At 45.7% G+C, this 15,343-nt stretch overlaps 1 protein-coding gene across 7 annotated transcripts; it reads right to left on the bottom strand.

The window, feature by feature from the left end:
• Positions 1–353: 353 nt before the first annotated feature.
• On the bottom strand, positions 354–10,669 carry LOC309524805 (cholinesterase-like). 7 transcript variants are annotated; one of them, XM_082209867.1, is made up of 5 exons: positions 10,509–10,669; positions 7,642–9,145; positions 3,754–3,917; positions 2,591–2,664; positions 619–754 (listed from the first exon to the last, which is right to left on the bottom strand). In XM_082209867.1, the coding sequence occupies exons 2-4, from the start codon at positions 9,135–9,137 to the stop codon at positions 2,618–2,620; spliced, it is 1,707 nt and encodes a 568-aa protein (XP_082065993.1). In that variant the 5' UTR covers positions 9,138–9,145; positions 10,509–10,669; the 3' UTR covers positions 619–754; positions 2,591–2,617. The 7 variants fall into 7 exon arrangements, with proteins under 7 accessions (XP_082065992.1, XP_082065993.1, XP_082065995.1 ...); XM_082209869.1 differs by having other exon boundaries at positions 2,591–2,661; positions 10,509–10,665; XM_082209868.1 differs by having other exon boundaries at positions 632–752; positions 2,587–2,664.
• Positions 10,670–15,343: the final 4,674 nt, after the last annotated feature.

The raw sequence follows: 15,343 nt of genomic DNA, 5'->3' as shown, positions 1-15,343 counted from the left end.
TGACCTTGGGCCAGTCACTACTTCTCAGCTTCACAGGGTTGTTAAGGGGAAAATATGTGGAAGGGGAGAACCATGCACACCACTTTGAAATTTTTGGAGGAAAAGCGGGATATAAATGTCATAATAAATCTAGCTGGTAAAAACAAAATATAAATGCGGAGAGAGGACTGTATGGCCCCCCAGATGTTGTTGAACTCAGACTCTATATGAGGATCTGAACTTTGGCCTTTGTGCAGAACATGAATATCCCCACTAAAGCTAAACTTTTCACAGCCGTTTCCACACAAAATTTCACTTTATATTGCTGACCTTTGTTGCTGTAATGCAGAGGCAGGAATAGGAAACTGGGAAAATGCTTTCAAAAGATTTATTTATTGCATAAAAGTTACATCCCGCTTGGTTGTAAAAAAAGCAAGCAAACCTCTAAGTCAGGCATCCCCAAACTCGGCCCTCCAGTTGTTTTGGGACTACAATCCCCATCATCCCTGACCACTGGTCCTGTTAGCTAGGGATGATGGGAGTTGTAGTCGCAAAACATCTGGAGGGCTGAGTTTGTGGATGCCTAGTGGTTCACAAAAAGAAAACAAAGGTATCCATTTTCACTATACTTCTGCTTCATCTCGAAGAGTTGCAGCCCTTGGAGAATCAACCTTGGCTTTCAGCAGGTCTTTGCAAGGCAGTAGCAAGCCTTTTCTGTGAAAACGAAGCTTTATAATTCCACATAATAGGTTCTTCTGCATCTTTTCAGACATCTCTGAGGGACACAAAGCATTTGGTGTTAGCAGGAGATCTTTTTACAGGTGGAGGATAGCTCAGTGTGGTTGCGAATGGGTGTCCTGGAAGATCTTCCCCAAAGCACATGTGCAGGCCATGACATTTCTGAGGGTGTGCTGATTTTGATCTGACCCCGCCAACCAATGGTTGAGAACCTGTAGCTTGTTGTTGGACTACAAAACTCCCATGAGCCTCAGCCAACATGGCCAATGGTCAGAGTTTATGGGACCTGTAATTCAGCAACATTTAACAATCCTGCTCCCTTCCCAGGGAACTCTGGGAAGTGTAGCTCTGAGAGGGGACTAGGGGTCTCTTAATAACTCTCAACGTCCTTAGCAAACTACATTGCCCAAGATTCTTTGGGGGAGAAGCCATGGCTGTTTGAAGTGGTATCAGATATTGCATTACACGCCTTCTGTAGAGGTAAAAGTAAAGGACCCTTGACAGTTAAGTCCAGTCACAAACGACTCTGGGGTTGCGGCGCTTATGTCGCTTTACTGGCCGACGGAGCCGATGTTTGTCCACAGACAGTTTTTCCAGGTCATGTGGCCAGCATGACTAAGCCACTTCTGGTGAAACCAGAGCAGTGCACGGAAACGCCATTTACCTTCCCACCGGAGTGGTACCTATTTATCTACTTGCACTTTGATGTGCTTTTGAACTGCTAGGTTGGCAGGAGCTGGGACCGAAAAACGGGCGCTTACCCCGCCACAGGTTTGAACCGCCAACCTTCCGATCAGAAAGCCCTAGGCTCAGTGGTTTAGACCACAGATGGAGCCTAACTCAGGGGTGGGGAACATATGGCCCTCCATATGTTGCTGAACTTGAGTCAATCCTTACTATTGACTATGCTGGCTGGGGGTAACGGGTCACACATTCTCCATCCTTGGTTTAAATGTTGGTGTGTTTCATATCAACAATTTCATATTTTTATAATGTTTGAAAAGAGGAAATCCTGGTGACTGAGAGGATCCAAATATTTTCAATCAAGAAAATGACTATTTCTCCATATACATATAAAAATGAAATATGGAAGAAAAATGTTCTCCTTTGCACTACACTCCTATTTCAGTTCACAATGTATTGTGATTATTTCACATTTATAACCTGCCCGTCGTCTCCAAGGGGTGCCCAGGTGCTAGTGGTGCAGTAACCCGTCTTCCGTAAGGACCCGGAAGGTGTAGGAGCTGTTATGTTGACTTAGTTGTATTCAACCAAGTCTTCCTCAGGGTAGGTCCACTGAAGTTTAAGGAACCTGTTAGTAATTTCCGTTCATTTCAACAGGTCTTCTTTGCGTAGAACTACAGTGGTACTTCAGGTTAAGTACTTAATTCGTTCCGGAGGTCCGTTCTTAACCTGAAGCACCAGTTTAGCTAATGGGGCCTCCTGCTGCTGCTGCGCCACCGGAGCACGATTTCTGTTCTCATCCTGAAGCAAAGTTCTTAACCTGAAGCACTATTTCTGGGTTAGTGGAGTCTGTAACCTGAAGTGTATGTAACCCGAGGTACCACTGTAATTGCCAATGTAAAAATAGTATCAAGTACCGTGAATCAAATGGGACAGTGTGGTGGCATAAACTGAAGTAAATATAAACCACAACCCAACTCAAATTAACCACTTTTTAATCCCCATTATTTCCAGGAGCAGATGCTTAAATTGCTCCCCAATCAAATCTTTTCAAATGGATCTTTTAAACGCTTAATTTTGGCTGGAGAAAATTGTATTCCACCAAAAAAATTATACTGGTCCCATTGGACTACTTTCTCCCAACTTCCAACCAGATCCTTTCTTTCTCTCCATCCTTACTGATACTTACCTGTGAAAAAAAAGCCTTTCTCTTAATTCACAGCTCCTCCTTCCTTTCATATTCCTGTGTGGATAAGACATCTTCTTGGATTTTAATGGCAAATGAAGGAGGAAATGAACTTATTATTATTAATAGTAGTATTTTGATTTCTTATCCACCCTTCCCTGTGAGATCCCAGGGTGGGTTACAGCAATGAAAAATATATATTAAAAAAACTGCTTTCAACAATTAAGGTCGTAAGTATATGGTGGATGCTATAAATAAGAACATAAGAATATATCTCCCAGGTGTCTAAGACCATCGTAAAAAGCTATGTCTTCAGCACATGACAAAAAACTAGGTAATGAAGGTGCCAGATGCAAACACACTTCTGTAGGGAGGGAATTCCACAACTTAGGGCTGCCTCAGAGAATTTCCCTTCTCCTGGGCCACCACCACCACACTGAGCTTCTGATCTATTTTTATTTTATTTACAAAAATATTTACATTCCAGTCACCAATATGAGTTCGGACACTGAGGTCCAGCTCCGAGGGCCTTCTGGCGGTTCCCTCACTGCGAGGTTACAGGGAACCAGGCAGAGGGCCTTCTCAGTGGTGGCGCCTGTCCTGTGGAACGTCCTCCCATCAGATGTCAAGGAAATAAACAACTCTCTGACTTTCGAAGACATCTGAAGGCAGCCCTGTTTAGGATTTTTTTTTAATATCTGATGTTTTATCCTATTTTTAATATTTTGTTGGAATCCATCCAGAGTGGCTGGGGAAACCCAGCCACATGGCTGGGGTATAAATGATGATGATGATGAAGAAATACAATAAAATGCACATAAAACAAAGCAAAATAAATATAGAAATGACTGCAAGCAACTGAATAAGCCTGTCAGTATAAACAAAAGACCTTCAAGAGATATCTGAGGTGAGAATGAGCTCCCCAAGCGAATATGTGCGCAAGTGAGAAATTTGTTCATGTAAAACCCAAATCACTGTGTTTTAACTGGAAAAAGCCATGCCTGAATGGTGGTGGGGGACATTTATTCGTATTACAGACTTGGAAGGGACCCCTAGGGCCATCTAGTCCAACCCCCTGCAATGCAGGAATCCTTGCTAAAGCATCCATGGCAGGTGACCATTGCAAGGAAAGCATTTGGCCCTGTCTGTTCCCCCTTTCCACTCACTTGGCTTTGATGCCCCTGATGGGAGTGTCTTCCAAAAACTGCATTGCTGAGCCAGTGATGGCTCCATCACACGGGGTGGCTCGGTGCTGAGGACGAAGAAGTTCGGCTGTGCCGGGTCGTAGACGGGCCATTTTGTTTCACTGGCATCGGAAGGAGTCGGGTTGCTGAGTGGGAAGCAAAGAAATCATTGTTCAAATAGCCCTGGTTCTGTGTGAGGCACACGATACACAACTCTGCTTTCTTGTACCCTGCCCATCTGACGGAGTTTCCGAAACAACGATGTTGAGTATCAGTGAAATACTTTACTCGTGTTCATAATTAAGCTAATGTAATGTTGCCGGTTTTGGAGGAGGGATAACATGCCTCCCATTTTCATCATCGTCAGCTATATATTCTAAACTTGGTTTAGAGCTCATTGAGCCAAAGACTAACGAGGCTGTGATTTCACAAAATCATGTAGAGGAGGAAGAAAGATGATTTCCAGTTAAAAGAGCAACCGTTTCCTTTTTACAGACCGCAGAGACCAATGGATCTGTGATTCCATAATAAGAGACAGATTTGTGTACTTTCTGAGAAATCTGGTGTATACAATATACAATATACAAAATATTTCAGAAAGTCAAAACTATTGCCTTTTTTGATACTAGATGGGAGTACTATTTCTGATTCTGTTAATCCAATTTCCTTTTTAAAATTTATTTTAGACTAACCAGGCAGTAATTAAAGGTGTTGAATTACTATAGGTAAAGGGTAAAGGGGACCCCTGACCATTAGGTCCAGTCATGGCCAACTCTGGGGTTGTGGCGCTCATCTCGCTTTATTGGCTGAGGGAGCTGGCGTTTGTCCGCATACAGCTTCCGGGTCATGTGGCCAGCATGACTAAGCCGCTTCTGGCAAACCAGAGCAGCACACGGAAATGCCGTTTACCTTCCCACCGGAGTGGTACCTATTTATCTACTTGCACTTCGTGCTTTCGAACTGCTAGGTTGGCAGGAGCAGGGACCAAGCAACGGGAGCTCACCCCGTCACGGGGATTCGAACTGCTGACCTTCTGATCGGCAAGCCCTAGGCTCTGTGGTTTAACCCACAGCGCCACCAGCGTCCCCAGAATTACTATAATGTAACATATACTATTTTTCTCTCTTTCAAGGTGCATTTTCTTTCTTGCAGTCTTATTTCACGGACTTGCATGCATTCTCTCCTCATTGTTTTTCTTTATTTGCAGTCATAAACAGTGGTTCATACAGTTGATTTTACCACCCCCACCCCTGCAAAGCACCAAATGTCTGTTTAATTACATTTAACTTTTTAGTCATTTCAGTTAAGCAAAGTTCCCACCAATCACCATGTGGTTTTGGAGGCCTGTAACTATGTTCTGTTGATGTTACGTATGTAATAAAACTGGTAGATTGAGAAGTAGTGATTTTCTTGTCCGTTTGACTCTCTCGTACATGAGTTGTCAGCTTGTCCATTAAAATATTAATTTCCAGATTTGTGAGAACCAGATCTCAAAACTATACAGTGATACCTTGGTTCTCAAACTTAATCCGTTCTGGAAAATCTGTTCCCAGACCAAAGCGTTCCTAAACCAAGGCGTGTTTTCCCATAGAAAATAATACAAAGCAGATTAATCCATTCCAGACTTTTAAAAACAATCCCTAAAACAGCAATTTAACATGAATTTTGCTATCTTACGATACCATTGATCCATAAAATGAAAACAATGTGATCTACTATAAAATAAATAAAACAGTATCCATTTATCCATTTCCACAGTCACACAATCAATCAATCAATCAATCAATCAGTAGCTAAACTGGGATCCACACAGTCACAAAAACAAATTAACTGAAAAAGCCCCAAGCTCCAAATATCACCTCAGAACACTGCAATTGGAAACAGAAGGCTTGAATTACAATGGGGGTGCGGGAGGGACACAAATTAGCAGCGCAACAGGAAACACAGGGGACATTCAGCTTCCAAAATAGTTCGAAAACCGGAACACCTACTTCCGGTTTTCCAGCGTTTGCTTTCCAAGTTGTTTGTGAATTAAGCTCTTCGAAAACTGAGGTACCACTGTAATGCAATTGCATTATAGCTAACTCGTGTGTGTGTGTGTGCATGCATGCGCATGCGCGTGTACTTTGTACAAAATTTCGAAACACTCTGCTTTCACACTAATCAGTTGCTCACTATCCCCAACAAAAACGGAATGCAGTGCCTGTTAACTGTGCAACTCTGCACATGCACAAACAACCCTTCTTGCAATCAGCGTTATCAGTGCATAGCAGCTTCCGGAGGTTTTGCCTGCTCATCGTGATTAGCTATTAGCGACCCCTGCCTCAACCCACAGGAGAAAGAAGTGTGGAGTTATAGTAGAATAAGTAGAATAGCTACCTTAGTATAGAGAAACGCAAGCTAGATCCAGAGAGGCTGAGATAATGACATTATTTATAATTAGCATGCACACAAATTATGATATCAGCTAAAATTTTGAACACTGAGAATATCAGAAATGCTTCCTAATCTTAGTTTGAGCTTGGCTTTTAAACAGGCCACCCTCAACTTACCATTGCCAAAACCATAGCCAAAACATATTGGGTTCAGTGGCGGGCGGGATTGACAAAGTCTTTTGTCCTGGACACCCACCCATTTTCCACCCCCTTTTAATTTTGGGTTTTTTTTGCCAAACGTGTAAAGCTGAATGTGAGACTCTCTGGCATTAGTGTCTCTATTTTCCAGCGAGAGTCCTGGATTTACAGAAGCCGTCCCAGTTTCTGATGTGAGCCCGGAATGTCCTGCTTTTTCTTACGACATCCCTATTTTCATGGGAGAAATTTTGGAGGGTGTGGAGTTATGTGACCCCCTCAAGCCAAGGAGATAAGTAACTATACCAGGGCTAGGCAACCTAAGGACAGGGGGCCGGATGAGGCCCAATCGCTTTCTCAATCCGGCCCGTGGACTGTCTGGGAGTCAGCGTGTTTTTACATGAGTAGAATGTGTCCTTTTATTTAAAATGCACCTCTGGGTTATTCGTGGGGCATAGGAATTTGTTCATTTCCCCCCTTCAAAATATAGTCCGGCCCACCACATGGTCTGAGGGACGGTGGACCGGCCCACGGCTTAAAATTGTTGCTGACCCCTGAACTATACAACCTTTAGAAGACATCTGAAGGCAGCCCTGCGTAGGGAAGATTTTAAATGCTTAATGTTTTTCTACATTTTTTATATATGTTGGAAGCCCGCCAGAGTGTCTGGGGCACCCCAGTCAGATGGGCGGGATCTAAATAATAATACATTATTATTATGGAATAAAGGTAAAAGGTAAAGGTACCCCTGCCCGAACGGGCCAGTCTTGACAAACTCTGGGGTTTGTGCGCCCATCTCACATCTATAGGCCGGGGGCCAGCGCTGTCCGGAGACACTTCCGGGTCACGTGGCCAGTGTGACAAAGCTGCATCTGGCGAGCCAGCGCAGCACACGGAACGCCGTTTACCTTCCCGCTGGTAAGCGGTACCTATTTATCTACTTGCCCCCGGGGGTGCTTTCGAACTGCTAGGTTGGCAGGCGCTGGGACCGAGCAGTGGGAGCGCACCCCGCCGCGGGGATTCGAACTGCCGACCTTTCGATCGGCAAGCCCTAGGCGTGAGGCTTTAACCCACAGCGCCACCCGCGTCCCTTATGGAATAGGAAGCCCCTATTTTCATCGGAGAAATGTTGGAGGGTATGGAATACGCACAAGTTGTGGGTTACCCATAAGTTTCATGTTTTCAATCTCAAAGCAATAAACAAGTCTTTTGGCTAAGTTGTCGTACTCATAGAGAAGCGACTGTCTTTGTGCTGTTGAGGCAAGGGTGACTGAAAGGAGAAACCAAAAAGTTCTCTTACCCGCTTCGGGCAAACTCCGCCCAGTACCGCATGACACGGGAGATAAGCTCCAACTCGGCCTTTGTGTGCTTTTCCTTGGTTCCTTTCAACAGCGTCAAAGTTCCGAAAACATACGGGACCTCAGCTCCATGGCATGCCCCCAGCCATTCAGGCCAAACAGAGCCAGTGCTGCGGTGGCGGAATGTATAGACGTACACGGGGCTTCCAGCCTCTGTCACTGCTGTGGCGACATCCGTGACTGGGCAGACGAAAAGGTAATCGCCGCAGGCTTTCACCATGGCTGAACGGTACCTTGCTGGGCCTTCAGGTTCTGCCTGACTGTACCTCTCAGCTGCAGCTTTGATGAAGTCACTGGTTGCGTTGCGGACGGTGATCTGCAGCCCCTTCAACAGTTGCTCCCGGGTCAAAAGGCAGTCTTTGGTCGTGTTCAAAAAAGGGCTTGCATATAAGACGAAGATGGACCCTTCGTCGGAGGTGGTACCAATCACAATGGGCTTAGCTGTGAAGTTCTTGGATTCTAGAAGCTTCCGTGGCTCATCGGTGAGGAATTCCCCATCCGTTGTTGGTGCAAAGGGTGGATTCAGAACCACCGTGGGGTCCACAACAAGGAACTGGGCGGTTTGGAACTCTGATGCGTTCTTTCCCTGCAAGCAACTCACCAAAGCAGGGACCTCTTCTTGAGCACAGCCCATCTCTTCGGCCAGCTTCTGACTTCTTCTCCTGGCCTCCTCAGGATTCAGCCAAGCCCAGGCCGCGACGGAAGCTCCACTCTCTAGCACAGCACGGTGGAAAAGAGGCTGGCTCCCTGGTGAGAGGAGGTGAAATGCAACAGAGGCTCCCCCAGCACTCACGCCAAAAATGGTTATCCGAGTAGGGTCTCCACCGAAGGCAGCTGCATTTTGCTTCACCCAAGACATGGCTAGCTGCTGGTCCATCAGGCCCATGTTCCCTGGGACAGCTGGTGGCAACGAAAGGAAACCTAGAGGCCCCAGGCGGTAATTCATGGAGACCACAATGACATTCTCGGCAGCAGCGAAGAATTCCGCATTGTATATCACTAGGGAGGTGGTGCCAAGAAAATAGGCCCCGCCATAGATCCAGACAAGGACAGCGGCTGGCTTGGAGGGCCGAGGATGGGGCACCCAGACGTTGAGGTAGAGACAGTCCTCTGAGAGGGGCGTGTTGGCCGTCCATGTTTCGGCATCTGGAGTGCCGGAAATAAGTATCTGGGGGCAGGAATTGCTGAAGTTGGTGGCCTCCAAGACCTTGCTCCATGGCTGATGAGGAACGGGCTTCTGGAAGCGCAGCTTGCCTACAGGGGGCTCAGCATAGGGGATGCCTAAAAAGGCCGTGACGTTGCCAAAGCCAGACGGGAGACGCTTCCCCCGGACTGAGCCACTGCTGGTCACCACCACCAAGTCATCTTCAGCAGTTGAACTTTGTCCCACCAGCGAAAGGATGAGGCACAAGAGCCAAGGAAGGAGATGGGGGGCCATTGCAGCAGCTGAAAGGGAAATGTCCCAGAAATTGTAGAATACACAGAACACACTATGTCAGAAGAGTCCTGTTGGATCAGTCGATTGGCCCATCTAGATCAGGATGCCCATGGGAAGCTCAAAAACAGGACATGAGCACAACAGCACTCTTCCTTCTTGTGTTCCCATAACACCTCTGAATAGCCGAGGTGGAATTTCTTATTTTTTTTAAAATAATATTTTTTACTGCATTTTTCCCCCAGATAAAGACACAAAGTCAGATATACAAAGAAACAAGAATAAAAAGAAGAGAAAAAAGAAAAATTCATCATTTCAGAACTTTTTTCAGTCTTCTACCGGACTTCCCCACATCTCCCTCACCGTGCATTCTTAACAATAAAAATATCAGCAAGTTATAACCTTGTTTCATGCATTCTTTTGTACTTTCAGATAGTTGCGTTTTAAGTTTAAATTACTTGTTATCAATTTACTCTAAAAACAAATATAATGTTATTTTAAACATTAGTCCTTTCATTAATATAACTTAGTTTCATATACCGTCCAGTCCAGTTTAAAGCCTAGTTTTGGTTTTGAATGACAGCTAGCTCGAAAGTTAAGAGCAGGGGAGTTGTAACCTATTCTTCCTCTGGAGGGGCGCATTCCCTCAGTGGTAATCTTCTAGGGGGGACACGGGTGGCGCTGTGGGTTAAACCATAGAGCCTAGGACTTGCCGATCAGAAGGTCGGCGGTTCAAATCCCCGCGATGGGGTGAGCTCCCGTTGCTCAGTCCCTGCTCCTGCCAACCTAGCAGTTTCAAAGCATGTCAAAGTGCAAGTAGATAAATAGGTACCGCTCCGGCGAGAAGGTAAACGGCGTTTACGTGCGCTGCTCTGGTTTGCCAGAAACGGCTTAGTCATGCTGGCCACATGACGGCTCCCTTGGCCAATAAAGCGAGATGAGTGCCACAACCCCAGAGTCGGTCACGACTGGACCTAAAGGTCAGGGGTCCCCTTTACCTCAATCTTCTAGGGGCCACCAGCAGTGATCAGGGCTGGAGCCAAAAGTAAGCAGGGTGTCTCTCCATCTCCCTTTCTGCAATCCCCTTTTATTTCTCCCCAACCCTGCTTCCTCTCCTTGCCACCCACACTAAGGGAAGGGCTGTAGCTTAATGATAAGAGCATCTGCGTTGCATGCAGGAGGTCCAAGGTTCAATCGCCAGCATCTTCAGGTAGACCTGGGAAGGACTCCTGTTAGAGACCCCGGGCAGCTGTTGCCTGTCCATGTAGCTTAGGCAAGACTAAGCTAAATGGACCAACCGTGCCACATCCTCTAGGCGAGATTTCTCCCATCACCTGAGGCATGTGTGCATCTCCCAAGACAGCACAGACTCACCTCTCTCTCTTTTTCCTGGTGGGTTTTATTTTTCTCTCGTTCTCAGCGTGTTCGGTGTCTCCCTTGCTCCCCTGGAAAGGGATTCGAGAGACTGGTTGCAATGATTTCAAGAACAGTGATTCATCAAGTTATGTACACAGAGTGGGAGGAGACTACTGAACAAATGAAATGTTGGAAAAGGGTTGTTCTAGGTGAAGTGGGACGGTTGCGAAAGGGAAGTTTTTAATGTGTAACATTTTAATGTCTTTTTAATCTTTGTTGGAAGCCGCCCAGAGTGGCTGGGGAAACCCAGCCAGATGGGCGGTGTACAAATTACTACTACTACTACTACTACTACTACTACTAACTGGTGTGCAAGAGTTCTCTGCCACAAGGTTTGAGATCCTTTTGTACACAAGTGCAAAGATGCAAGAGTGTATTGGGAAGTTTTTAATGTTTGATGTTTTAGTGTGTGTGTGTGTCCTGTCTGGCGATATTCCTATCTGGCGATATTTACTCCTCCTTTCCTGAAGTTTGTACTTTACTTCTTTTTATTAGCTGTTTTACAATTCATATGCATTTATTATCTAAACTCCACTATCATTAAATCTTCCAGTAACTGCTTTTATTTGAAATCCTGCCTGCAACTACATGTATGGGTGATACATGTAGTTTGGCAGTTCTTAGTTTGGCAATTAATTTAGCCATTTCAACATAGTCCATTGGTTTCGTAAGCCATTCCTCTGGTGTTTTATTGTGTTTTTATATGTGTTGGAACTGACCAGAGGGGTGATGAAGATGATTACTGAGCACCATGCCAGATTTGATGGGAGTCCATAAGCTGCTTTTATTCCATACTGTTTTCAGTTAAGAACTGCCTCTTTCACAACAATCAATCAATCAATTTCTTTATTCGACCGATAGTCAGAATTAAAACATTACACAATAATTATAAGCTATAACATCATAGGAGATACATAAGTAAGGTAGGGCCACAGAACTAGACCTCTCACAGATAACCCACATCAAAGCATTCAGGTTATACGTTTCCGACACTTGAGTGCCAGGAAAAGAAATTTAGCCACTGACAAGGTTGTTTTCCCAGAAGACTTATTTAGCAGATATGCTGTCTGCTTTCCTCTTTGGGAACTGAGCTGGGGTAAGTATGGAGTTATAAGATACTGTCTTAAATCGTTGTAGAAGGGACAGCTCAGCCTCTTTCACAACATTTGAACTGCTGCCATTGTTAGGTCCACCCTGGAACGAAGGACAGGGAGAAGCTCAAGAGAGCCTCTTATACCCCTTTGTTGCCCAACTGCAATACAAGAGCCCTGCAGGGCTGCCACTGTGTCTTACTCTCTGGCAGTTGCTGCCAGTACCTACCCACTTACTCCTGCATATCCAGATGGGTAGGATCCATGATGCACTAAATTGGCACCTGTCAGTCTCAGGAGAAGATGGAGGAGTGAGTCTCTGGGGTGAAGTCAAACTGTTTGAAGGTTGCAGCACCTACTGTGGCTGCAGAGACTAATAGGGGAGATACATATTTGTTGCAGCTGGAGAAGACAAAGGCGTCCCATTATGCTCCTGCAGATGCACCATGACCTTTCTTCTCTCTGCCCTCCTCCCAGAGGTCATTTCTCCTCTGGCCATTGCTATGAATACATGACCTGCCTGTCTGCCTCCAAGCACTGCGGTCATCTGCAAGGGATTCCCACATAGAATCACAGAGTTGGAAGAGACCACAAGGGCCATCGAGTCCAACCCCCTGCCAAGCAGGAAACACCATCAGAGCACTCCTGACATATGGTTGTCAAGCCTCTGCTTAAAGACTTCCAAAGAAGGAGACTCCAGCACACTCCTTGGCAGCAAATTCCACTGTCGAACAGCTCTTACTGTCAGGAAGTTCTTCCTAATGTTTAGGTGGAATCTTCTTTCTTGTAGTTTGGATCCATTGCTCCATGTCCGCTTCTCTGGAGCAGCAGGAAACAACCTTTCTCCCTCCTCTATATATATTTTATATATTTGAACATGGCTATCATATCACCCCTTAACCTCCTCTTCTCCAGGCTAAACATGCCCAGCTCCCTTAGCCGTTCCTCATAAGGCATCGTTTCCAGGCCTTTGACCATTTTGGTTGCCCTCCTCTGAACACGTTCCAGTTTGTCAGTGTCCTTCTTGAACTGTGGTGCCCAGAACTGGACACAGTACTCCAGGTGAGGTCTGACCAAAGCAGAATACAGTGGCACATGTCAGGGTCGACGTTGCCATTTGCAGACATCTTTGTAACACAGTCGGTCTGCCAATGGTCCTGGTACCTGAAGCCCCATAGAGCATATCCTTGGGGATCCTTCCATCTTCCATTGTGTAGCCATGACCAAGCCAGCGTAGACGTCGCTGACACAGGAGTGCAAACATGTTGGGAATGTGGACTTGGGAGAGCACGTTTGTTTGAAACTCTTTCCTGATAGGATCCTTGCACCTACGGGACCGCCTCTCCTGGTATGTCCCATGGAGGACCTTAAGGTCCATAAATAGCAACACCCTAGAGGTGCCGGGCCCTAAGGAAGTCAGATTAGCCTCAACCAGAGCCAGGGCCTTTTCTACACTAGCGCCGGCCTGGTGGAATGCTCTGTTTCATGAGACCAGGGCCCTGTGGGATCTGATCTCTTTCCGCAGGGCCTGTAAGACAGAGTTGTTCCACCTGGCCTTTGGCTTGGAACCAACTTGATCCCCTAGCCCTTTTTCTTTTTTTCATTTCTCCTTCTGTGATGGAACTCCTATTTGGGGACTTCCCTGGCTTTTTTCTGGCCCATGTAGGACCAGTCTGGATAGTTAGCCTTGGTGAAGACTTGACGTTTTCATCACCAAAAAAGTTTTTGATTTGAGTTTCTACTGAAATGAGGCTGCATTTTAATGTTGTATTTTAATCTTGTTTTTTAAGTTGTATTTCAATCAATTGTTTTTATATCTGGTGTTAGCTGCCCTGAGCCCGGTCTTGGCTGGGGAGGGCGGGGTATAAAAATTTTATTATTATTATTATTATTATTATTATTATTATTATTATTATTATTTCCTGTCCAGCGACAATTCAAAATCTTCCTGACACAGCGCATTTGGAAGGCACTGAAGTGTCACTCCTGATGGTTATAAGTTCACAACTCACTTCCATAGAGCAACATGCTCAGCACACAAGCCTGGCAGAGCTTCTTCTTGGTGTTGGATGTTAGCATCACATTCCCCCAAACCCTTTTGGAGAGGTGAGCCATTGCCATAGCTGCCTTGCCAATAGACTTGTCCAGTTCAGCCTCAAGGGAGAGATTGCTGGTTATGGTGGAACCCAGGTAGACAAAATCGTCTACCACCTCCAGCATGTGATCACCAGTGGTGATGCTGGTGATGTCCTGACTCAAAATGTTGGTCTTCAGCAGCCTGGTGGTAGGCCGAGCTCCCTGCAGGCTTGGACAAAACGGCCGATGAGTCTCTGTAGAGTTTCCTCAGTGTGCGCTGTCAAGGCTGCGTCTTCTGCAAACAACCTCTCTCAGATGAGGACCTGCCACACCTTGGTCTTGGAGTGGAGACGTGCCAGGTTGGGCAGATTCCCATCACTCCTTGAATGGATGAACACACCATCTTCAGTTGAGCTGAAGGCATCTGAGAGCAATAGGGAGAAGAATGTGCCAAAGAGAGATGAGGCGAGAACAGAGACCTTTTCAGCTGACAAGATCAAAGGCCTTTGTAAGGTCCAGGAAGACGATGTACCAGAATTGTCTCTGCTCACAGCATTTCTCCTGCAGCTGGCATCGGGAGAAAATCATGTTGATTGTTGACCTCCCAGCTCTAAAGCCACACTGTGGCTTAGAACAGATGCTGTCAGTGACTGCAGTCTGTTGAGAACTACACAGGCAAAGGCTTTCCCTACAGTGCTCAACAGGGAGATCTCAGCAGTGTTAGAAACTGAGATTTGAAAGCTAGGAGCTAAATGGCACCATAGAGGTTATGGGCACAACAACAGAATGTCTAGGCACGCTTTTTAAATAACAAGAATACAAAGCTGAAAATGAACTGCAGCTATTATGTTCAGTTTTCACATGGTCTAGTCCTTCCCCTGCCCAACCCCCTTTAAGAGGGTTTCTTCTCCAGTTTTCAGAGAGTAGCTGGAAGTGGGGAAGGCATAAAAAGGCCCTCCCTTCCTTCCACTCTCCAGTTTTAATCTGAATTCTTAGGCGCAGTACTGTGCCCAGAGCTCAGAAACTGCTCGCGCTAATGAAATTCCCTGTCGCAAAACGCACCTAGAACAATGGGAGTTTTGAACACTGGTTGTCAGTCATGGCAGTCACCTTAGTTCTGGTAGAAAGTCACAAAGCTGGGGTTGCACATGTCTTGTGGCACAGATTCTTGTTCCCGACATCGCAAGAGGAGATTGTGCAGGTGTGTTTTGAGGGAGGAATTGAGGCCTTCTGTCAGCGCTTCTGCTGGGATTCTGTCCTGTCCTGGTGCTATGACAATAGCTATGAAATAAATAAAAACCCACATGCAACTTTAAGGGTGGTATTCAAGTAAATTTTGTTCAGAGTTAAGACCCATGGCTAAGTTAGGGCCATTAGTTTCAATAGGTCACCTAGACTGTGCTGTGATTGTAATAAGAATGATGATAATGATAACAACACGTTCATTTGACAACGCTGAGTTGAAAGAGGACGATATCGTGCTAGGGTGGTGATGATGCAACAACAAAAGCATTCAGCAACACGCACAGGTTGCAATCATAATTCCACTGCTTCTACTACGATGATGGTGCTGTTGTTGCTAACACCACCTGCTCCAAATTACCGTACTTTTCTGTGTATAAGACA

This window comes from Podarcis vaucheri (assembly GCF_965113315.1).
Source record: "Podarcis vaucheri genome assembly, chromosome: 2".
Classification (NCBI taxonomy): domain Eukaryota; kingdom Metazoa; phylum Chordata; class Lepidosauria; order Squamata; family Lacertidae; genus Podarcis; species Podarcis vaucheri.
This window is presented reverse-complemented; position numbering and strand designations above follow the sequence as displayed.

Excerpts from the sequence above, each read along its gene's own strand:
- LOC309524805 (XM_082209866.1), bottom strand. The coding sequence starts at position 9,137 with ATGGCCCCCCATCTCCTTCCTTGGCTCTTGTGCCTCATCCTTTCGCTG. Across the intron at positions 3,918-7,641 it reads GCGGAGTTTGCCCGAAGCGG|CAACCCGACTCCTTCCGATG; the intron begins GTAAGAGAACTT and ends CTTCCCACTCAG. Across the intron at positions 755-3,753 it reads ATCAGGGGCATCAAAGCCAA|AGATGTCTGAAAAGATGCAG; the intron begins GTGAGTGGAAAG and ends TGTGTCCCTCAG.